We start from the raw sequence: 26,330 nt of genomic DNA on the forward strand, positions 1-26,330 counted from the left end.
CTTGATGTATATATATATTATATATACATGCAAATACACACACAAGTGTTATATATATTGCAATTTAATTTTATATTTATATAAGAATTTTAAAATGAAACGTATAAATAGTAATCTATATAGAATAACTGTTTATCTCATTTGTTGAAAAAAGAAAATAGTAGAAAAAAATATGAAAAACATATAGAGGATATGTTATATACATATATACATTATATATATGCAACGTATTAAGATAAAAGAATTATGCCGTAAAAAAGTATATTATAAAATTAACAGCGTAATAAAAGAAATATATGAATAGAATATGGAAAGGAATTATAAGCGTTATAAGAAAGAAAAATAACTCGATATGAATTAAAGAACGAAAGCAAAAAAATAATAATATAATAATAAACTACATACAAATAAAAAAAAAAAGGAACAAAATGGAATAAATAAATAATAATATATATAATAAATAAAGGTATCAGAGACTAAATAACAATATAAAGCCCAAACAGGATATATTTTCTGTATATTAGAAGGTAAAAAACTTAAAGATACAAAAAAAATGATATTATAATTATAAGTTAAGAAAGAGTTGGATAAAAATTAAAAAAATATAAAGGGTGGATGAAAAAAAATATTAACATGCATAAGAATTTTATGTGTACAGATAGTAAATATATGCATATATAAAAAATAAATTAGTATATATATTTATTTTTTTTAAATAACACTATTCAAATAAATAATAAAAAAAAGGATGAGTTATAATTAATTCTTTAAACCTAGCTTTTGAAAAAAAATATCATGCGGTAATTATAATATATAATGTATATACAGATAATACATAAATAATATATTCTCATATAATTAATATATATTTTGGGGGATTGTACATATGCGTGTAATATGATAATGATTTGTTTGAACTATTTTAAATTTTGGCTATTCAATGCAAAACAATAATTTCAAAAAAAAAGAAAAAAAGAAAGTCAATACATACACCTAAATAAATTTCTTTTAAATTATAAACAATTACAAAACAAAAGGATCGTATTGCTGTAATATAAAGGGTATAAAAGGAATAATAAATAAATAGTGCTTCTATAAAATATGTGTAAACAATAATGCATAGATAAAAGATAAATATGTTAAATGCTTAAATATTGTAAAAAAATGTTAAAATGAAAGTTTTTTTACAATAATTTATCATACCAGCATTTAAAAAGTATTAATGCACAAATGTAGTAAATAAATCACTATCAATTTATATATATAAATGATTGATAATACATTTATGCTAATGTACATACATTCATGTAATTTTTAAAAAGAGAAAGGAACTATAATGTATGTAGATTTGAGGAATCACATATAATTATAAAATTTTACAATTAAAAAAAAAGGTACTTTGGTTTACTACTAAAAGGCTTGAAAAAGCATAACAATATTTATAAGGGCTATAAGAAAAAATATATGAAATCAAAGAAAGGAAAAACCAAAGAATAATAAAAAACGAATGAGCTGTAAATGGCAAATATGCTTATAGGAAATATATTCACATAATATAATATATATATATATATATATGAATGTGTGTGTGCATGTGTAAAAATATATACTTATTGATATGTAGATTTCAATATATGGGATAAAAACACATTTAATAACATTAATAATGAATTTATAATTGTAGTAAATATAAGAAAATATATATATTAAATGAAAACAAATATAAATACAAAATAATAAAAATTCTGATTAAATATTCCAAGGGTAAGGGAATATGTATATGCATACACATATATAAAGGTCAACAGTAAAATAACTATTACAAAAGGTATAACAATGTTATTGATTTGGTATGATAGAGGGCATAAATAGGGATAGTTGTATGCAAAAAAGGGGGAATAATAATAAAATATAAAACTTTATTTATTGAAATATATCATGAACAATATATTGCACAATTTAAATATTCTTACAAAACATTATTCATTTATAATTAAGAAAAGAATAAAATTTAGCGGTTATAAATATACGCTATACACGTCTGTATATTCAATACATATTTTTCTTCATATAAGCATTCAAACTGCATTTTAAGTAAAATATATATATTATACATTTATTATATGTATATTTGTGGTTTCAAATACGATATTTCAATTATTTTCCTTCTATTAAAGCATATATAAAATAAGTATGTTAAATATAATAAAAAAGTTAAAATACTTCAATGGCACATTCATAGGTCTATTATTAATCGATCATAAGTAGCTTTTATCTCAATAAGCAGTTATGTTTAATTATTCTATGAACTTGTGCTAATATTTTACCCTTTTATGAAGTTAGCGGAAATATTAATATAATTCAAATGTAATTTTAAGCTGGAGATAAAAAATGTGTGTGTGTGTAAAATAAGGCATATACACTAGGGTTAATATTTAATCAATACAATTTATTATATGCATATATAATATTAATACATTAGGATGGGGGAAACAAATAAATAAGCATATAAATCAAATAGTCCATTGACTTTTATAGGGTATTCCTTCAGTTTCTAAATAAAAGTTATTAGTTTGTATAAAAAAAATAATGTTATAAGAATATTGTAATATTTAAGCTATCTGGTAAATTTGAATGTTTCATTTTATGATTGCTCTCTTTAATAAAAGTAAAATTAATGTTTGATAAAATGATATTGTAGAAATAAAAGTGTGTCTTTTATTATATAAATGAATATATAGCCATATTATATTTTTAATATGAAATATAGGAAATGTGAGCTTTTTTATGTATCGATGATATGCATGTATATAAGTAAAAAAATGTAAATACATATGCATGAAAATATTCATAAATATTTAAGTATAAGTAATTTATTTCCCTCTTCTGTGATCTTTGCCTCTTTCTTTTTATTTGTATATACACAATAAATGTAAATAAAATTACAAATAAGAATGTTATGGAATTTTAGTTCTCTCTAGTATTTATTAAATATATATATACAAGCAATAGTCTTTTATATTTGGGGTATTTTAAAACACACAATTAATAAAATAATAATTACAATACTACCTACATACGTTTGTGCGTTGCTACACAAGGATTATATTTTAAACATTTAAAAAATTGTTAAAAAGAAATAGCCAATGTTATATGTTAACTGTGCATAGACAAAAGGAAATGCTAATCCATTGAGAAATGCTCTAGCTATGTAAAAAATATATTTCATCATGGCTGATTGATACAATATATAATATAAAACCTATCTCGAATACTTTATATATATAAATCTGGATACTCATATATGTAGATGCATTTTTTTATCAAATTAAAAAAAATGATAAAGCATATAAGATATTTGAGCTCGATCAAAATGGTATATAATGTGTAATGTCGTTCCATAAAAAACCCCAAAATTTAATTTTTCTTAAAAAACTATTCTAGAAAAAAATCAGCAATAGTAATAATGAAATGTAGAAATATATCGTTTAAATTACAACAACGATTACATTTTTAATGATTTAATTTGTTAAGTTTAATTTTGTTATGTATTTTTTTAATGTATTAAAATGTATACACAAATATATGCAATTTCTGTACGTTTATACAAATATAAATTATAATACTTATTTTATAAATTGATAATAAATAATAAAAAACATGAAAAAAAATAATATCATGGCGTTTTGAATCAAACGATGGTATTATTCCCGTTCAAACGGATTAACAAGAATACTCTTAGTATTTTATAAATTATTTAAAAAAAAATGAATGAAATAAACATATTATTTTTTATCTGCTAATTTAAAACTCTTTCCATGATTTGAAATAAATTGCTTTAATATATGACGCGCATAATCCTTCATAAGGTACCTAAATTATGACAAAATCAAAGAAAACATACATAAAAGGTAAAGTGTTGCATAATATAGACAGACTAAGCATATGTACGTGTTATATATTCAACCCATTATATATTTTGTTCACAAAAATAGGTGCTTAATAATTATTGTGCAATATTAAAATGAGAAACTTACCCTCTTTCATTATATAATTTCATCAATTCAAAAGGTGTTGAATATACTACTTTATTTAATTTGTAATCTGAAAAATAATATATAAAAAAACATATATTATAAAAACTGTAACTAATTTTTTTTCTATTTAGAAATTCCAATGAGAATTTCTTTTATTTTTCTTTATTAGAATTGTTTATAACTTAAACTAAGGCAGTTTGTATTGATATCCAATTTTAAGTATAGTTTTAATGTTTTATTCTGAAAAAAAAAAACAAATAAATTCCGAATGGTTAAATATTTAGTCTATTTTCTATAAAGAATAGCATATGCGTGCATATTTACACATATATATTTATTTATTTGTCATCTTTACATTATTCGTTTTTATTATCATAAAATAGTCCTCAAAATAAAAATATTCCCAAAGGTATAATAATATTGATACAGAAAAAAAGGCACCCTGAAATAACAGAAAAGACATAATTTATATGTGGAAGAAAAAATAAATAAAAATTTTAATATTCTTCATATTATATTCATAAATACCAGAAAATCCATCATAAGTATTGGCTCATTTTTCTGATTGACAAAAATGCAACAATATCCTCCTGTATATAAATTTTCCCATTGGGAGTGCAAAGAAAAAATATAAATAAATGAGCATGTGGATATCTATATAGAGATATATAAAAGGAGTATAAGATCGGAAACAATAGCATACGAATAATCATGATGTACTTCATTTTTTGGATTGTATAAATGTTATAAACTTATAAATAAATTTAAAAAAATACATATATATTGTTCCCATATATTTTATTACCAATCATTATCAGAATTAAAGATAATAGGATCCGAACATTTGAATATCGAACATTTTCATAGATATTTAGGTTTTTTATTTCCTTAAAAAAAAAGACATTTATTTCGTTAATTAATATTTGATCGTCTTTATTATTACTTCTATTATTATCTTTTATAACAGTTCACTTCACAAGAAAATAAAATAGATGCTTACCTCCTTTAAGTAATCCTGCGCAACTTTTTTAATCTCATTTTCACTGTATAGGTTTTTTACAATGTCTGTAAAATTTAAGGGAAATAAAATATATGTACATGCCACCATTTTTTGCATTCATATATGCATATATTACTATATGCTATCATAGTTATAATTGCGCATAAATTAAGACTTCCAGTTCATTTATATATGGGTTCTTTTAGTTTATTATTTTTTCGTTTTCTGTTTTGTATTCTTACATGCGTCATCTTCTTTATTTTCAATCCGGACCTTTTTAATAAACATTTTTTTATATTATTAAATATATTTTATATTAACATAAGTTTTTCTTCGAATTCCAACTTTTGTATATTTATATATAACTAATTAATTGCGCAAATGATACTATATATTTTGAAGGAGGTTTTTCATGCAGTCCTCGTATATGTATATTATAGATGCGCATAGAAGGGTTGGAAATGTCATAGGAATAAAGCATTTATTTGAAAAAAATCAATCATTAATTGGGTTTTTATATATATAATTATATGGATGAAATACCTTGCAATTTAATATTAATTAAAACAACCGTAAATTGTTTTTAAGAAAAATAAACAAGTTTTTGCAAGAATAAAAGATTTAATTATTCTTTGAATTAATAACATAATTTTATAATAATATAAATATGTATATATAATATTAAAAATAAAATTGTCGAAATATTAATAAAAAAAAATATGTACATATGTGAACAAATATATTGTAAAGAACGTAAAATAGTAAACAAAAAAAAATACAGAAAATTTTATATGTAAATTATTATTGGGACTTATACACAATAATAAATTTACGCGTAAAAATGAATATATGCATATATATTTAAAGCGAATAAATATATGCGGCTTTTTTTGTATTATTTTTTTGTCATTGAAAAAAAATGTCTTAATTTTTTTATAATAAATAATTCAGTGAAACTTTAAATCATAAAATGGGCAAAACTGTACGATAATAAATAATAGTATTTTATTTTATCATTACTTTAATGTACATTTTTTTATGGTTTTTCAAAAATAACGCGTTTTTACTTTATAAAATTATTTTTTTTTTAATTCTTAATTTTTTTCTTTTACAAAATGAATGTTGATATAGCATTTGATGGAAATGAGTATACATACAGTGGATATTCTAAGAATTCTCTTATAGAAGTAATTTACAAAAATAATGAATACACATACATATATATTATTTGTTTATCTTTTTATTGATTTACTCGCATGCATATATATGTGTACGCAGCTAAATAAGAACAAATACATACGATTTGCATATTTGTATCACCACAAACATTATTAATTTTGCCTAATAATACACCTTTCATAAATTATAGGATAAAAATTATACCTTAGACTACGATAAATATGTGCATTTTGCTTTTTTCGTATGCTACTATATTTCCCATATAAAAAAGGAAAAATGTTCAGACACAGAACTTTTAACTTGGTAAGTTTTCTCTTGAGCAAATAGGGAGTTTATAAGTACGAAACTCCGTATTTATGTATATATGCGTATATAATATCTTATATCCTTTCCTTTAATATTATATAATCATTTTATTGTGCTATACTATATTTTATCTGCGTATTATTATTTCTTTTCATAGGTATTTGAAAACCTTTAAGCACATTGTTATTAATGTAAAATAAATAAAACCCATATATGCATATATTTAAATATGTGTACTTGTCCAATTCTTATGTATTAATGTAGTTGCACATGTATACATATTGAATATACAAAGCTATATAAAAACTATTTATCATATTTCTTTATGTTTTATCCGAATGCTTTCATTTTTTTAGTCCACAAAAAAGGTAAAAAGAACATATTTTAATCTAATAAACAACCTGATTCAAGATAAATGCGTTAAGGTATGAATTGCACAAGCAACCGTATAAATATAATTTAATGCTTTATATATTATTATTTTTAATTTAAAAATAAAATAATACGTATGCTACATAAACCTAGAATAATTTTTATGGGATACATACGATGGCATTATGATGTAAATTCATTAATATGAGCATGTGCCTATATGTGTCTACAAATGCATAATTATGTATATTGCCATACAAAATAAATGCATTGCTGAAGAATAAAAAACATAAAGCTCTGTATTCATATGCTTTTTAGGTTACTCTGGAAAATAATAAAAGATACCTAACACATAATGACCATTTTATTTTATGGGCATGGAAAAGAAAAGCTTTAATTTATGACAAGGAGCAACTGGATAAATATTAAAATTTTTAAGAAACCCTTTCAAAAATTTTTTTTTTGTTATTATATCCCGCATAATCCTTTTAATTTTGAATAATACCTAGAATTATATTATACAATTTTATCACTATTATTTTCATGATGATATAAAAAGAACATATTTGAATTTTTTTTTTAATTTCAAAAAAACTTTTAATTTAAAAATATTATTGTTTAGTTTTTTGGTAAAATGCAAATTTTTGAATAAAAATGTATATAGGGAAAATTTATATATTAATTTATTTCAAAATAAATTTGAAATATTAATAGAATAAGCTACATACAAATATGTGAAAAGGGAAATAAACATGACAAAGCAGAATGGTGAAACACTTTTAGATTCTTTATGAACAATCACTATTCGGTTAGTTATAACTAATTATAAGGATAGTGCTATATATATTTTTTGTATTATTAATTTTCAACAATAATAACAAAAACATATAATTTAGCACCAATATGGGATAACATATTGAAAAATAAATTCTCCTCACAATTAGTTAATACACACAAAAAAATATAACAAAGCAGCTACTTTGTAACGCCAAAATAAAATAAAGTATATATGGGTATTGCTAATATATATTTTTATTTGGTATATTTCAAATTATGTGAGAAACATTGTTTCTGAATTAACAAATTTAATTCCTATGCTTTTTAAAAATTGTTTATCTTCATCTTTTTTATATAAGCTTGCTGTTGCATCTTCGATAATATATGTTTCGTATCCCTGTCTAAAAAAACTTAGTGCTGTGTCTTTAACACAATACTCAAATATGAAGCCACATATATATACAGATTTGATATTCTGTTCAATTAAAATTTTTAGTATATCATTATTAACAGTATCGTTTTCAAATATGGTATAACTATCAAAATTTTCAGTGTAAGCTTTTTTAATAATTATATCATTTATGTTTCTAATTAAATTTTTATGTATTTTACTTCCTGGTGTATTCCTAATACAATGAACAGGCCATAAGTCAATTGTTTCGTTTAAGAAATTAATTTTTGTATATTCTTTAATATCATTTATGGAATTTACATCTTTATAAATAAATTTAGGTGTTTTTATCTTTTCAATATTTTTTAATACATCTGTTAAAGTATTAATTTTATAATTTTTCAAAAATGAGGAATATTCATAATATTCTGATTGAGTATTTGCATTAATCAATTTTTCTTCCTGATTTTCACATTTATTTTCATAATAAAATATATCACCATTTTTTATTCCATTTGTTTCAATATTTATCCTATTCGATTCTTTCGATATTTCAATATTATTTACAGGTAACGAATTATAAGAATTGCCATTTATATAATCGTTAATTTTTAAATGATTTATCATTTTTACACAATTTTGGGATATTTCTTTATAAATTAATCTGTGTGTTGCGGCGAAAGAAATGTGTAATTGTGGGTGGTAATCAACAGTCAAAATGGTCGTAGCAAAATATGATTTATTGCTAATATGCCCATTCAACGAAGTCATATGCGCATTTTTTGAGGGGCCAGTTTTTATGCAATTATTATTTTCGTCCATATTGCAGTAATTATTTATATAATTATTAAGTTGTGGTTTTGTTTTTTCATAATTATTTAGATGGGGTAAATGGTTACAATCCCCGTTTACTTTAATTTCTTTATCATTGTGTGCATCCTTCGAATTATGTTCCCATATTTGTCCATTTATTTTTCCATTTAATAACTTATAATTATTTATCTTACTATGATTATTTTTATCAAAGGGAAAAACTAAAATTTGATCTTTACAATTTTCATCATCTATGTCATTATTACACTTATAATATTTTACAATATTTTCATTTATTAATTTATTTTTATTTTGTTCCATAACAGATTTGCAATCCTCAAGTTTTATTAAATCATTCTCTGTGCAATTATATAACTTTAATCTTATCCTGTTTATTTTATGCAAAACATCCATATACTCATCTTTAGAGTTAAACGCCCCCTTTGGTAAAAAGTCATTTTGAGCATCAACTATGACCAGGCATTTCATTCCTTTCTTTTTATTTTGTTTTTAAATATATTTCTTAGTAATTGTATTGCATTTATCTACAATAATATTTTTATTTTATAATCATTTCAAAATTTAGTAAATCGATATAATTATTTGTATATTAGAGATTCCTCATTAGAATTGTATTTCTGATTATGTCTGTATATACCCATATGCATAATTTTATGAATTTTTAAATTTTACTATTTTTTTTTAATGTAAAAGTAATCTTAATTATATAGTTTACTATATATATTATACATATATAATGTATGTATATATTTTTTTCTTTTAATACAACATATTTTTTTGACAAATAAATTATTGTGGAAATTATAAAAAAAAATTAAAGAAATAAATAATAAAAAAAAATGTAGCTAAGAATTAATATTAAATTTTATGGCATTTCTACAATTTATGTCGTTATTTAGCATGCCTTTAATAAATAGTAGAATATAGTATTTTAATTTTTCCAAAAATAATCACAATTATCATTGACAAATTTTTTTAATTATTTCTACATAAAAAGTAATCTATATATAATTTTATGAATACAAATAAACCAAAAAAAATGTGTATATGTTATACTATTATAGTTATATATTGAGAATAGAAAAACATATTTTTTATTTCTATATATAAATATTAAATTTTTTATTGAGGTGGTTATAGAGTAAAATATCATACCCTTCTATATGCATGTTAAATATTTTTTTCTATATGCACAAATTATGTGAATAGATTCAATACATAGAAGCATATATCATTCAATATTTGCATAGATATATTATTAATCGCGAATTTTATATTTTACATATTTGACATGACTATGGGGAAAAATAAAAAGTCAACAATTATAATATTTTTAATTATTTATATTCTTTACTTTTTTAATTTCGAATACATTACACTAGTGAAAAAATGGCTCTAAACAAAACATATTTGAAAAGATAAATAGATGTAGCCCTTGTGTAGCATTATATATAGAGAAATATTATAATGTTGTGCTTATCTAAGAAAGCTATTAATAAAGTGTATAGAGTAATAATAAAGGCAATAAATAGAATCATTAAAAAGCTTTCTCAATCTTTTTGATCATTTTATATAAGGTATAAATTTATTTTCCGGTTTTTTCGAAAATATATAATTTCTTTAAAAATATCAATAATGAAAACGAATAAAAAATATAGTTCGAAATCGATAAAGATAAATGAAACACAAAAAATGTATAGGGGGAAAAATAAAAATAAAATTATAAATATATCGTATAAGAATGCAGAAATCGGTATTAGGATGAAAGTAAATGCCATGAGTGCTTGTTCAACCTAGTGTAAGGATTATAGGAAGGGAAAATTATCTACATATTTTTATTCTCAATTTTTATTTGCTTGATTTTCCCCTTGAGGCAATATATATGGCTACATGGTCAATTTCAGTTATAGTATCGGTTTTTACAATATATATCATACTAGTGTGCATACCTTAATTATTTTACGAAAGTTGTTTATAATCAAATATTATATTTTTATAATAGGAAAAATTAGACGAAATATAAATTGGTTTATAATAAATAAACAAAAATATGACGTAGAATAATCATTTACACCTGTACAATACGATTCTACATATTTTTTTATATCACTATTTTACTCTTGTAATAAGTTGAGAAAGTCATGAAAAATAAAATTATTGAAAGCAATACTATATTTTCACTGTTATTTGTAAAAATTGCTATTAAATAAAATTCAGGTGCAAACAAAATTTAGTTCACGTTATCAAATTGAATTTCTATAAAAACATTCAATCTTTGGTGATGTTATAGGGGAATAAAACATGTAGCTTTCATATGATTCAAATAAACAAGTTTTATATATTGTTTGTATACCTCAGCATAAAGAATATAATATCGAATTATGGGGATATTCAGGTTATCGAATTCATTAATGTATGCTCCATTTAGCATATAAGGAAACTATAATCATTATTAGATTGGGATAAATAAATAATAATACCAAGACAAAGCAAATATGCGAATAAAAATAGTGCATACATGTTCATTAATCCTATATATTGAATATATATTAGAAATTAATATTTATAGAATATAACAAATCGAAAAAAAAACGAATCTATATATAATCTTGAAGGTAAATTATTTTCTATATATTATTGTTTATACTCATTTTAACATAATTTAAAGTGAAAATGATACACACATACAGTAAAAATAAAATAATGGCATAATTAAGAAATCTTTTGTTACTCTTAATATCATTATATTGAATACATGTAATTATTACACATTTATATAAAATAGTAATAACCAAAATATATAGGGGTAATTTTAATATTGAATTTTTTTAAATATTTATAGCTTTCCCTTTCTAATGTTAAAATAAAAAAATTTATGTATAAAAGTAATTAGCTCTTTTATAATGCAAAAATTGAAATCATTGAAATGTCAAAAGGGAAAATTGGGAGCAAGAAATAAGGAAATAAGTGTAATATAAACAAATACCCATATTGATAGTATATTACACTAATATGAAAGATATAATTACTTTTAAAAGTTTATTGAAAGCATAAAATATTGCAAACAATACTTTTTATGGATATTATCATGCATTTTAAATAACTAATGATTCTATGCTACTGCTACTGTTATATATTTATATATATTTATTTTTTAAAAGTTTATTATATTACATTGTTATAAATTAATGTAACAATGTTTTTAATTTTTTATGTTATTAATTTTAACGTTTCGCATTGGGATATTCATTATCAAAAATGTGAATATTATTTTCCTATATATTCACGCACGCTTCGTTACAATATTAATTTTTACAAAATACTTTTAAAATGGAGAGGATGCTTATTATAGTAAATAAATAAGTGTTTTAATATAATCCCTTAATATTTGCTAAAAACGGGAAATATATTACAGTGGGTAAATGAAGCAATACATTTTTATGTATGCATTCGTATTAATACATTTTATCATACAATTTATGTATGAAGTATTCCTTAATAAAATTTATTTGTTTTTTACTCGAATATTTTAATGTACATTTACAAACTATTTAAATATGTTTCTTAATAAATTTTTTTTATCAAATGGTTATAGGAAGAAATACGAATGTATTTATTTTTGTTGCAATAATGTTATTATTTTAATATATTACATATAATAATGTAATTTAATGTTAAAAAATTTTCATATATTCATTGTATATATTTAAAAAAAATACATTAAAAGGAATGCACACCAATGTTATATTATGCATGCAATAAAAATACGACATTGCATTGTTTATTTATCGACATTGTTTTCTGAAGAAGTGATTTAAAAATATAGAACAATATATATGCACTAAATACAATTTTTTAAGAGAATACATGTATCTATATTAAAAAAAAATTTTTTTTTTCAATATTTATATGTAAAAAAAAAAAATATATTAATTTTTTTAGCTAGCTACACAAATATTATATGTTAAGGCGAAATGTTTTTTTTTTATCGATCGATGGGGCTAAATAGACAAAAATGGAAAAAATGTAGCCGCATTGAGAATAGCTGTATCTTGTTCTGCAACCAACTTGGTTGCAAGCCTTTAGCAAGCCAAAATGGAAAATAAGCTATTTTATAAAAAAAAAAAATAATAATTGTTTTTTTTTTGTTTTTAATAATAAACTTATATATTATTATTATTTATTGTAAATAAATATATTAATTTAATATATTTTTTAAATACAAAAATTTTATATTTTCCTATGAACAAAATTCATGTATCATATTTAATGCTTAATTTTTATATATAATAATTTTTTTTATTTTACATATTACAACTTTTTTATATATAAGTTATTTTTAATAACATAAAAAAAATAATAATTGTTTATATTTTTATAAATTTTTAATGTGTCATTTTTTGCACAATATATAGAGTATAATTATATGTATACATATATAATGTCGCTTATATAGAAGATAAGTATTATTTTATATAATAATATTTTATTTATATAGAGAGCATATTATACGCTCTACACACATATACAAACTTATAGTTATATATTATACCATATTAAAAATATAATATAACTAAAAGAATTTTCATATTATATTTGTTAAAACTTAAAATAATGTACGTTATCAACGTAATTTACGTTCTAATAGTATGCCTTTTTGGCATTGTTCTTTCGTCCCCTAATTGGGTCGATCCATTATTAAGCGATTTTGGTAGCGAGGACCTAAACACTAATAAAAAAAAAAGATTACACTCCACCAAAGCGAAAAGATACGCTTTAGATGTTTCTTCATTTGGGAGCACATGTATTGCAAAGTACTCAGATATATGTGGACATTCTAATTATGAAATACGAGTAAACAATGGAATAAATGGATATACAATAAAAGCTATGCTAATTCAGAAAGAAACTAGTGATATTGTTTCTGTTCATCATGCAGTAAGTTCATTTTCCACAGATGGCAGTGCACTATTAAAATTTGATAATATTCCATCTTTACATTATAATATTATATTAGAAGTAACTGATTTAATTTATAATAAAGATTATACTATTGGAAATAAGTGCCTGTGTAATGTTTGTAATGATACAAAAATAGTAATCAATTTAAGCAATATAGAGAACAATATAATGCATGCAACAAGAGGACACAAACAAATTAAGTTACCATTTCCACAAACCTCCTTTGTAAATGGTAAGTTATTGTTTAGTGCTTTTAATTCGTATCATTCTCAAATAAATTTAAAGTCTATTGAAAGTTATGAAGAATTATATAAGAAACAATATGAATTAGTACGTCCATGTTCTGGTATTATTATGGTGCATTCAGAAAAATATAAAATACATTATGACATAAAAAGTGTGCATTGTTACCATGTATATATTATCGATAAAATTATGAAAAAAATAACGTCTAATGATCAAAGAAGCGTAAACTTTAAGAATAATATGTTCCTGATGTTCGATGAAAACGAAACTAATGAGGATAATATGATATCTGTTGTAAAAAATTATTCAATTCAGCTTCCTTTAAAATATGATAACGGATTTTTTTACCCACAAAGTACAGTAAACGGACTTTTAGTTACAATTAATGTGAATGCATTATTGAACAATATTAAAAATATATATATAAATAATATAGATAAAAAAATGGAATATATTCAAATGTTTAGAATAATTATTAGATTAATGCATCAATACAACGAAATTACATATGACAATTTGTTACATTATACCACAAATTTGACATTACAAAAATCTAAATCATCATATTCATTAATAAATAACAATGTATATAATGTATATGCCGAGGAGTTAACTGTTTTATTAAACTCTTTATCTTTAGAGTTTAATCCAGATATAATTGGACTTGATAAAAATGTTGTACTTATGGATGAAAAGGAATTTATTTCGCAACATGGCGTCGATACTAATGCACGTATATATAAAAATCAATTAATACTTAAAGAATCATCAGATATATGTTTAGTTCTTTTACAAGATATAGCTAGAGAAATCAGTATTTATGTTAATAACAAATTGGATTATAAATATACTGATGTATGTAAGAATTTTAGAAAAAAAAACAGTTATGCCAATATGCCAGTAATGTATTATACCTATGAAATAGATTGTAACATTTCAATTTTTTATAAAGAATATAAGGAAAATGAAGGTTTAATGATAACAAATATTATATCAAATAAAACTATATTTGAAGATGCTTATATTCAATTACATTACTACGATGTATATGAATATGCTATGTTAATTTACGTACAGGTTGATCAAAATTTAGTTAGATATATGAAATCATTGGCCAAAAATTATATAAATAAGGATTCAGTAATAGTGATGAACATAATTGGCCGCAAATCTGATAAAATACCTGAAGATATTGATCAAACACTTAAAATAATCACATTCCCAATTGATTGTATAACGAATTGCTCAAATACAGAACCAATAATTATACGTGACAATTATGATTATATATCTATAGAGAATATATGTATTAAAAATAAAAATTTACCTGAAATTTGCTTCCCACAGTACAATTATTCTTACATATTTGATACTAGATTATTACTTGTACATATGATAAATATTAATCCTTATCCCGAAATCACATTACATAGTATTATACATCAAAGAATAGTCGAGGGAAACTATTGTATTTTGTCAAGACATCCTCTTTTAATACCACATGAATACACTCCAAGAGTATATAAAGATACTGTATGTAAAGAATATATTAATAGGTGTGAGCTTCTGTCAACAAATGTAATCGTTAAAAGTATAAACATTCCTTCATCTATACTGCAACTAAAAAATAAATTTAAACTATCATTTACAACAGATTTTGATGAAAAACATGAAGAAATGTTCCAAATTAGTTATTTGGCAGATAATGATATTTCCAAAAAAAAACATTTATTAACGCATTACAATAATAGTTTTTATATAAATCAACACGATAACTTAATTAATGAATCTAAACGCCAAAAAGATAATTTTGATCCCATTGATGAATCATCACATAATTATTTAATAGGAAACGAAGAGTTATATAATGAGGAAAATGCTTATAAAAATTTTAATAATTTCCAGGAAATGAAATATGATATCAATATATTTAATATGGAAAGGACGTACACTCATGAACAAACATCAAAGAATAATGATTCTTCTTTATATCCTTTCGGAAGTTTAAGCATTAATTATTCGCATGTAAAGCAAAATATGTATATGAAATTTTTAAACGATTATATTTATTTTTATGAAAATGGTTCACAAAAATCGGATTACAACACAGTTTCAGCTTTATCAGAAGACAAATTTTCTCATTTCATGAATGTCTCTGCATATAACTATGAATGTTTAGGTGCTTATGCTTATTTGATGAACAAGTTTAACATTTTAGTAAATGATTCACTAAATTGCGAGGCTATAAATATGATTATAGAAGTATTATTAAAAGGAAAATTGGGAAAATATTTCATATATAATAAGAATAAAATATTTTTAAACTTTATAAAAAAGGAACCATCTAGTGACGATTCATATGACGTTTTTGATTTAATCGATGTTGAAATATATGAACAAGACAACTTACATACACCTAAATCGAAGCATCGACTTAATGTAAGTATTGACGAAAATAATTTAAATTTATTATATTCTCATAAAAATGTTTTATATAGAAATAAATATTTTTCGAACATATACATACTAATGTTCAAAATAGCATATTTATCAAATGAATATGACTTTTATACATTTTTTTATGATTTAACTGGAGTTAGACTAATTGATGAAATTGTATTAATAAATATGGATAAATTATCAATGAAAGATCAAACACATATACAATATATATTATTACACCTTGAAAATAATTATAATATAAAAATTGAAGAGCATACTAACAAATCTGAAGAATTAATAAATGAAATATCATTATTAGCAGCCTATATTGTAGAGTTAACATCATCATATAAATTAGATTTACATACAACTAATGAAGAATCGGAAAATGAGTTAAAATCATTTGCAAATATCAAATACTTTGTTTATATTAATGAATTCAAATATCGTGAAAAAAACATTTCAATAAATCAATTGGTTCACACAATGTCGCAATTCAACACATTGATAATTAAAAAAAAAGTATTATGCTGTTCAAATTTTGTCGATGAAGTAGAAGCATCATTAAAATATTATATAATGTATAAATATGTGCATACTGGTACTGAATTGGTAAATGAAAATGATGACATTATGCCTCCAACAGCATATAATATAATACAAACACTTTTGGAGCGACCTATTCCAAAAAGCGATATATATGATGAAATGACTAAATCAAACATAAATAATATAGCAACACACATAATGAAAGAATCAGGTTACATACCTAAAAATAATATAACTACAGAATACAAAGATTTGGAATGTATTCATTTAGACTCAATAAATCATTATGATAACATTATAACAAATTTTGAAACAAAATATGATAACCATGGAGCATCGGTTTCTATGACAATTTTAAAAGGTTTATTAAAAGACAAAAGTGTTGATATTCAAGAAGATATGGATTATTCAGTATACTTTTCATTTAGAAACTTATCTGTTCCATTTATTGGGAAAACACATAGAGAAGAAACATTAGACTTTAAAAGAATATTATTATTAAAAGCTTTCCCTAAAGCTATTAACGAATCAGTGGTATTTTATACATATATAGATCAATTAGATGGAAATTCATTATTTATGTTAGAAAAAATAATCTTTGTATCAAAGGGAAATAAATTAGTAAAAGAAATAAATGTAGAATATCAGACATTTTTTGTTCACCCATATAACATGATATTAACTAATAATATGTCTTCAAATACACATATTAATACCTATTCAACATATTTTAATGAACTGACTAGATGCTATCATTATAATAATGGTGTGCAAGCATGTGATTACCCTGAATATGGATATAATGGATTTACTCCATATTATGTTTTTTACACTGAAAATAACCAAAGAAAGGAAATATTATTCAAGAATAATGAAGAAATAGCAAATTTAATTAATAACAAACCTTTAACATTAACTAAGAGATACAATATTGAGTTGGAAGGAGAAAAAATGGACGTCGAAATTTACAACTCGGTTGAAGTGATAATAAACGAAATAGCCTTTTCTATTGGTCTTAAAAATTTTAATAAAAAAAATTGTTCGAAATTAACTTTAAATAACGGATTAATGCATATACCTAATGATCTAAATTCACTTATATCTAGTATTTATTATGAAACATTATATTGTTTAGACAAAAGTGCTATTTATCAAAAAATATTAACTATATGTAATTTTGATAAAGAAGAACTTATAAAATTATTTAGTGCTTCATATAGTAATATATTACCATATAACTTGGAAGACCATTTTGCAAACTCGTTAACACATAATGAAATAATAAATTTAATAACATACTTTATTTCAGTGCCTTATCAAGTAAACATGATGATAAGAAGAGAAGATAACACCGATAATAAAAGTGTAAATAATGATATAAAACCTTTACACTTAAATATTATGGAATTAAATAGTACAGAAAGTAGCGAATCTAAAATAGTTTTTATAGAAAACGAAGACATAATTAAGATTAGTAAACAATTTTTACAAAAAGAAGTGAATAATTCGTCTTTATTAGAATTTAACGAATCATTATATTTTGAACTTTTAAAATATATGCCTGATAGTTTTATTAATGAACATAAAATAGTAATAGATATGAAAGATATAAATAACTATCTAAAAAGTTATATAAATAAAGAGAATATATGCAATAATGATTCATATTTTAAAAATAATGGAATAATGTTAACACCGGGTGAAACCTCAACATATAACCAACCCAGTTTTACATATATAAATAATGATAATATTTATATTAAGAAAAAGCCAGAAGACAGTTATATATTTAACAATATATTTTTATTTGAAGGAAAAAATAATTTAGATAAAAAATTTTTAAACGCTATTGTAGTTTTATCACCAATACATATAACTGAGGTACATGATATATCATATGTTGAATTAATAGCAAATACATTTGATAACAAGGATCAATTTTCTATGAAATGCTACCCCCATAAAAAATATGACAATTCATATTTTGAAAAAGAATTTAATTTAGCCCCTAATTCAATTTATTTTGTTTGTATGAATGTATATACAATGTATTTAAAGAGCGGATTATATGAATTTAATAAATACTTAATTAGATTTAACACTACTAATAGTAATACCTACCATGTATATCAAAATATGCCAGTAAGACCGGTTTATAGTGTCAAGAATAATAATATAATAGTTCCAGATATGAATAAAATCGATTTAAAATTGCACCGTGTAAAAGATGATGATATGAACTCAGCATTAATTAAATATCTTATATTTGTAAATGGCTCAATTACCTTACATACTAATCCATATGTGGTAGTTAATCCAATATTTACAGAAGATTCGTACTATTATAATACTAATATAAGTCAAACAGATGATTATGTATCTTTTATGTATTCACGTAAACTTAAACTCTTTGAATTTTTAGAGTTGCCAACTACTCAAATGTTATTTAAAGATAATACGATGACTATAACAACCGAGCAATTTGTACATTATCAAGAAGAAACACATAATATATATTTATTAACTCTTGTAAAAACACTTAATTTGACAAAAGTTATAATAAGAGACATATATAATAATGAATTTGAAATAACTATCGATCTAATTACGGATGAAAAACCCACTGCACCTATCGATGTCCATGCAGAAACACCATTACCCACTCCATCAATTTCTACAACTACTGACTTGATAGAAGAAAAAGAAGAGGAAAAAGTAGAGGAAAAAGAAGAAGAAAAAGAAGAAGAAAAGATAGAAGAAAAAGTAGAGGAAAAAGAAGAAGAAAAGATAGAAGAAAAAGTAGAGGAAAAAGAAGAAGAAAAGATAGAAGAAAAGGTAGAGGAAAAAGTAGAAGAAAAAGAAGTAGAAAAAGAAGAAGAAAAAAGTAATATAGCATGCAAGTGTTGCCTAATTAAAATAACAAATAATACCGGTTCAAATAATAATTGCATATCTGTAACTCAATACCTTTTCCTTGTACAAAGTTTAACCTCGATTTCTGAAGGAAAAATGTCATTACACGTTTCTGAACATGGTTACGAATTAATTGGAAATAATGACAATTTGACAATAAATAGAACACTTAATTTATTGTGTAACAAAATAAATGGTGAAGTAAAATTAACAAATGGAGATTATAATATCCAAATATCCGACTATCAACATAACATGCCGAAACCATCATTTAAAATTTCCAATGGATATTTTACCATACTGAGAATAAATGAAGATGGAACAAGATATATTACTTCCCCTAATGTGTTTATAAATGGGGAAAAGCCTTTTGGTGTGGATTTAAATATACCAAAGATTAGTAGCATTGAAAATAAAGAGAAAGTTTCAGAATCGTTGGTATCTGAAGAACAAAATAAATCTCAAGTAATTGATGTTATACCTATACCATCTGCTGAAGAAAATAAACAATCAAAATTGTCCTTTTCGAATTACAGTTGGTTAACAAATCAAAGGCCAATAAGCTTAAACAGTGCGCAACATTATAGAAAAAATGTTATGTGTAGCATTTATATAAAAAGTATAGAATTATATGACAACAAAACTAAAACGGGTGTTTATGAAAACAAATATGATATAAACACAAATTCATTATATTATGGTGTATATGAAATACATGTTAATAATGGTAAATCCTATGGATCATGTAAAAATGGCCATTGTCTTTTAGATGACTGGTTTCTTAATTATATAATACATAGTGATCAATTAAAAAATGGAGTTTATATGCTACATATTAAAAATTATATCAATATACATAGAATTGATCAACATGAAAGCAATCCTCATCATGTGACTGAACCTTCTAAAACCACTGTAACAGAATCATTACCAGTCGCATCTAAAATATTGTTTTGTGCGTCAGAAGATTTAAACAAATTGGAAAGTTTTGATGCAAATAAAAAAATTAAAATTATTCGAGAGGTTGAAACAAACTCGAATGTGAATGCAGGGATATATATAGTACATATTAATTACAACAATTATGAAGTATATGCAGAAAACGGCAGTCACAAAATATTAGATACAAGTATATTTGAATCTTGTATTAAGCACGATTTTGATATAAAAGATGACACGAAATATATATATAAAGTGCAAATATTAAATGACGAAACTAAAGATATAAGACATAAAGAAAGTGAAAAGATATTTATAGATAAAAATAATAATAAATTTAAAGAATATTATGCATTTATAAGTAGCATAGAAAATAATGATAATAGATCAGCATATGGATATAATAATATTACACGATTTTATGGACCCCAATATATAGTAAAATCAAAATATATTATAAATGGACATAATTTACATAATATAAAAAGGATAAATCAAAATGGTTATTATGAAAACATTGATAAAAAAGATGAAGAGTTTGTATTAGAATTGTTTAATTCAATGTTTGAATCAATTCCACGTGATAAATTATATTTTATAGAAGTATTCGATGATGATTTTGACTATTCTCTTACCACTGATTTTGAATCAAAAATACATCTCGAAATTGATAGCAATAATAGAAGTAGCAATAGCGGGAGTGAAAACACATCTATAACTAATGAAAATTTAACTGGTGACCAAAATGACATTTTTATGGTGCAAATATCTGAATATAAACACAGGAATAATCAAAGCAGGAAATGGGGTTATGACGATTATGATGAATTTATGTTGCAAGGTGATTTTATAAAACCAGGACATTATGATATAAAATTTGACAACGGTGAATACGTAATGAATTATTATAGTGGTGATGAAAAAACGATAAAGTCAAGTGATATTGAAAATATAATTATGTCATCTGGAAAAATATTAAAAAATTCACATTATAAGATACATATTGTAAAATGGGAAAATTCAGAAGAAAGCATGCTGATAAATGATATATTCCATACAAAAATAGATGCTGCAAAATCCAAAGATAATAAATATGCGGCAACTGAAGTAAAAGATTATGATAATACTGGGTCGCCTTCGATGGTACCAAGCAAAAAAGATGAGGGAGGATTTTATAGATCTTATATATCTTTAAAATTGGAAAAAAATGAAAACGATAAATATGGAATAAAAAAAGTTGTCGACGGTACTTTTGATAGTAAAATTGTAGACAGTAAATATTCAGTAAGAATGTTAAATAATAATTCATACAGAATAAATATTCTAAATAATGCAAGTATCCAGCCAAAAAGTATAATAGATTTAATAAAAAGTGTATGGAATTGTAATATGAATGGCAATAATTGTATATATGATATTGAAATATATGCATACAATACCGTAGAAAGAGGAAATACTGGAATGGACTCAAATAATGATGACTACTATTATGTTATTATAGAACCTATTAAAAATGAAGAGGAAAAAGTTGGGAATAGTGATAATGCTGCAAGTAAAAAAGGTGCTGAATATATAAAAATTATAGGAAAGAATTTACCAACTGGCCACTTTAATGTAGTTGTCGAAAACGACACTTTTAATGGAACTGATGCGAATAAAATGAAAGTGGATACAAAATTAATAAAAACAATTATGTTCTTATCATTTGAAAAACCGTTGGATGGAAAATACAATGTAACAATTGTTAAAAATAACGATAGTATTTTAACAAACTGTTCAGAATATAATACAGAAATGAAAGAAAAAATATCTCATACCCATAAAGGAATACATAAACATATTATAGTACAAGGTTTTAATGAAGAAAATCATTTAGTACCAATTTTTCAGAAAGATATACATTTTCAAAAAGGAAATAGTATAAAAGATGGCAAATACTCGATGCAGCGCCGTCTAAATGGAACATATAGTATTAGAAATCGAGATTATAAACTAAGTACAAACGAAGATACATTATTACAGGATATATTACTAGGAACATCATTTGATGGCTATCTTTTCTTAAATATAACAACAATAGAAGATGGTCCAAGTGAAATATTACAATATGATCTATTTTCATCAAAAAATTGTATTTCATTACAAAATGACAATATCAATAGTATAGGAATTCGTAGTAATATACAACCTTTAATTGAAAATTCCGAAAGCTCGATGATAAAATACAAATATGTGGAATCTAAAATAACTAATGCAATTACGCATTGTTCATCTTCTAATGCAATGAACTGCTTGAATGTGTTGCGAAGAGCATAAAAAAAATATAAAAAAAACGCCCAATTAGATTGACATTATCTAGTGGCGTCGCATATGCTTGATATGTGTACATATTTATGCCTACAAAAAATGGCTACTTATATATATACACACATTTTATGATTTGTTTATCCTATTATCAATGGTATATTATATGCAAATTTGTTCCATTTTTTTAATATTTTTATTTTTTTAAAAATTTATATAATTGGATTGTTTATATTTTATCATTATACATCTTCCTGAACAATTTATAAATGTGAAAGCATGCACATGCATATATATAACTAAATCGATACATACTATTTAATAGATAATACTAAATATACCATTTAATAAAAAATAAAATAAGATAGGAGATGTATTGTACAACTATCAGCAAGGATATAGGTGCATAGTTATATTGTTAAGATATAGTGAAAGTAGTTGAATCCATATTTTCGGTATTTTTATATTATAAAAATAGACGTCGAGAGTTATATTTAATTCTTAAATTCGCTATGATATTTAAATATATTTTGAGCGTTTAAATGTAAATACGTGAGTTTTAATTCATATAAATAGGCATATATTGCATATATTATATGTGGTGATAATGCTAGATTAAGCTAATTTTGTTTTTTGTAAAAAAAAGCAAAAAACAAAATAATAATAAGTATAAAGTGGGTACACATAATGTATGAATAAATTATAATACTAAATAAATGACACGGTGGCAATGAAAAATCGTTTAATTAATAAGAGCCTTGCTCCTTATGGTACCTTAAAATTTTTTAGTCTAAAATTTTAAGAGTTTTTCCACAGCACGATTTGTAAATATAGCCTTATACAAAATGATTCATATGAATTATATTGAAAGTAGTGATAAAACATACATATATACAATATAACAAAAATGAATGTGTGGTGAAAAAAACGTAACTATGATAGTCTGGATACAAGTGGGGGTTCTATATTATGAAATAAATTCGATATTTCAATCGACATGCCATAGGTATATATACGTATGTACAAAGAGGTTACATTAGTTGAATTCATTAGGTGTAATTACATCATCGATTTTTAATATCATCTTTACTACTTGTGTAGCCAAAGAGATTTGATTATATTTTGAATTAAAAGTCTCAAATATTCCTTCTTCTATCATATCTCCAATTTTATAATTCAAACTATCAATACCTAGATTTTTTTTTTTTTCTTGAATTATTTTTGTTTTAATTTCTGAAATAATATCAATACTATTTAATCCCATATTATTGCATAAATTAATGGGTATAGATAATAGAGCATTTCCAAAAGCTCTAATAGCATATTGTTCAATTCCTTTACATGTATCAGCAACCTTTTCGATTTCTAAAGCTGCATAAATTTCGCTTGCTCCTCCTCCTGGTAATATTCTATTATCTCTTATTAAATTACGAACAGAACATAAGGCATCATGCACACTTCTTTCACATTCGTCTATCATCATTTGATTACCTCCTCTTAAAAGGATAGTAATAGCTTTTGTGTTAGAGCAACCTTCAATATATACCATAGGATTATTTACAGTTCCGTGACTAATTTCTCTTATTAAATCAGCACGTCCTAATTTTGATTCATGTATATCTTCGAACCTTGGTATTATTTTACCACCAGTAGCAATAGCTATTAATTCCATTTCAACACCACCTACCCATCTTATGGCTGGTATATTTTCTTTTAATAATAAATAGTTTGCTTCATCATCAAAACCCCATTGACATATAACAAAATTAGCCCCTGCTTTTTTTAATGCATCAACCATATCATAAAAATATTTTTTTTCAATAGCTTGTAAATCTCTATATGCTTCTGCATTTGTTATATTTAATTTATGTTTAATTTTAGGTTTTGGTGGTTCAAATGGGCATGTTAAAATAGCTATTTTTGCATTTTTTACTTCTTTGCACATTTGAGAGTGTGATATTTCTTTATTTAAAACTATACCTTTTATTAATGTTGATTCTTCTAATAAGCCTCCAGGTTTTCCTTCGATTTTTATTAAATCAAATCTTACATCTTTTCTTTTCATATCAGCAACTGATAAAACAGCATCTACAACAATATTTGAAAGTAAATCTTTTTTACTTGATACAATTTTTGAACTTAATGAAGTATTAGATAGTTTTTTTAATATTTCATGATCATTTTTTTCAATATCTACAGTTATTGCAATATCTTCAATTGCTTTTAAAGCTATATTACAAGCATTTTCAAACCCATCAGCAATTCTAAGGGGATGTATTCCTTTATCAATTAATGCATATGCTTCTTCTAATAAAAATCCTGCTATAATAACAACGCCTGTTGTTCCATCTCCAATTTCATTATCTTGACTCTTTGATAATTCAACTAATAATTTTGCACACTCATGTTGAACATCTATTTTTTCTAATATGGTCGCACCATCATTTGTTACTGTAACATTATTATCTTCACTTACAATTATTTTATCCATTCCTCGTGGCCCTATCGAGCTTTTCAATATATCAGCAACTACTTTAGCTGCCAATATATTACTTTTATGTGCCTCGATACCTTTAATTCTTTTTTTTTCTTCTTCCCTCAATATCACAAATGGCTGACCGTATTCATCTATAGCTATATTCATTTTTACTGCAAATTATTATATAAATATATTTATGTAATTGGATATTCTAATGTATATTTAACGTGATTTATTACAAAAAATTGGAGGGCACTATTGTTGGGTGATAATAAAACCCTTGCTTACTTTGAAAATCGCTCTCGATTTTGTATATATTTTCTCAGTTTTTTAATTTTTTAATTATAATAGTCTTTACAACAAAGAAACTATACATATATATTTTGTGTTAATTTTAATTATTATATATTTTTAATTTTTTTCTAATAATTTAATTATATAGAAACGTTAATATAATAAGCCCCTTAAATGCTATGTATGTATGTATTATTATTTTTTAAGTAATCTTAATTAATGATAGTGATTTTCAACATAATTGTGGTATTTCCATAAAAAAAAAATAATACTAGTAGAAAAAAAAATTATAAAATTTAATACAAT

The 26,330-nt window shown here is 23.1% G+C and overlaps 5 protein-coding genes across 5 annotated transcripts; 2 read left to right on the forward strand and 3 right to left on the reverse strand.

Moving 5' to 3' along the window:
- Positions 1-3,785: 3,785 nt before the first annotated feature.
- PVVCY_1201870 (signal peptidase complex subunit SPC2, putative) lies at positions 3,786-5,325 on the reverse strand (the record flags this gene model as incomplete). Its single annotated transcript, XM_008625197.2, has 8 exons — positions 3,786-3,873; positions 4,038-4,104; positions 4,220-4,277; positions 4,393-4,479; positions 4,566-4,627; positions 4,843-4,924; positions 5,038-5,102; positions 5,280-5,325. 8 exons carry the CDS (start codon positions 5,323-5,325, stop codon positions 3,786-3,788), a joined length of 555 nt encoding a protein of 184 aa, XP_008623419.2.
- An 827-nt stretch (positions 5,326-6,152) lies between these two features.
- Positions 6,153-7,323, forward strand: PVVCY_1201880 (conserved Plasmodium protein, unknown function; the record flags this gene model as incomplete). The annotated part of the gene is made up of 5 exons (XM_008625198.1): positions 6,153-6,224; positions 6,407-6,519; positions 6,680-6,713; positions 6,879-6,947; positions 7,213-7,323. The coding sequence occupies 5 exons, from the start codon at positions 6,153-6,155 to the stop codon at positions 7,321-7,323; spliced, it is 399 nt and encodes a 132-aa protein (XP_008623420.1).
- A 622-nt stretch (positions 7,324-7,945) lies between these two features.
- Positions 7,946-9,364, reverse strand: PVVCY_1201890 (nicotinamidase, putative; the record flags this gene model as incomplete). Its single annotated transcript, XM_008625199.2, has 1 exon — positions 7,946-9,364. One exon carries the CDS (start codon positions 9,362-9,364, stop codon positions 7,946-7,948), a length of 1,419 nt encoding a protein of 472 aa, XP_008623421.2.
- Positions 9,365-13,510: 4,146 nt separating this feature from the next.
- Positions 13,511-23,263, forward strand: PVVCY_1201900 (oocyst capsule protein; the record flags this gene model as incomplete). The annotated part of the gene is made up of 1 exon (XM_037634643.1): positions 13,511-23,263. The coding sequence occupies one exon, from the start codon at positions 13,511-13,513 to the stop codon at positions 23,261-23,263; it is 9,753 nt and encodes a 3,250-aa protein (XP_037490712.1).
- Positions 23,264-24,287: 1,024 nt separating this feature from the next.
- On the reverse strand, positions 24,288-25,895 carry PVVCY_1201910 (T-complex protein 1 subunit epsilon, putative; the record flags this gene model as incomplete). The annotated part of the gene is made up of 1 exon (XM_008625201.1): positions 24,288-25,895. The coding sequence occupies one exon, from the start codon at positions 25,893-25,895 to the stop codon at positions 24,288-24,290; it is 1,608 nt and encodes a 535-aa protein (XP_008623423.1).
- Between the last annotated feature and the right edge of the window lie 435 nt (positions 25,896-26,330).

This window comes from Plasmodium vinckei (assembly GCF_900681995.1).
Source record: "Plasmodium vinckei vinckei genome assembly, chromosome: PVVCY_12".
Taxonomy (NCBI): Eukaryota; Apicomplexa; class Aconoidasida; order Haemosporida; family Plasmodiidae; genus Plasmodium; species Plasmodium vinckei.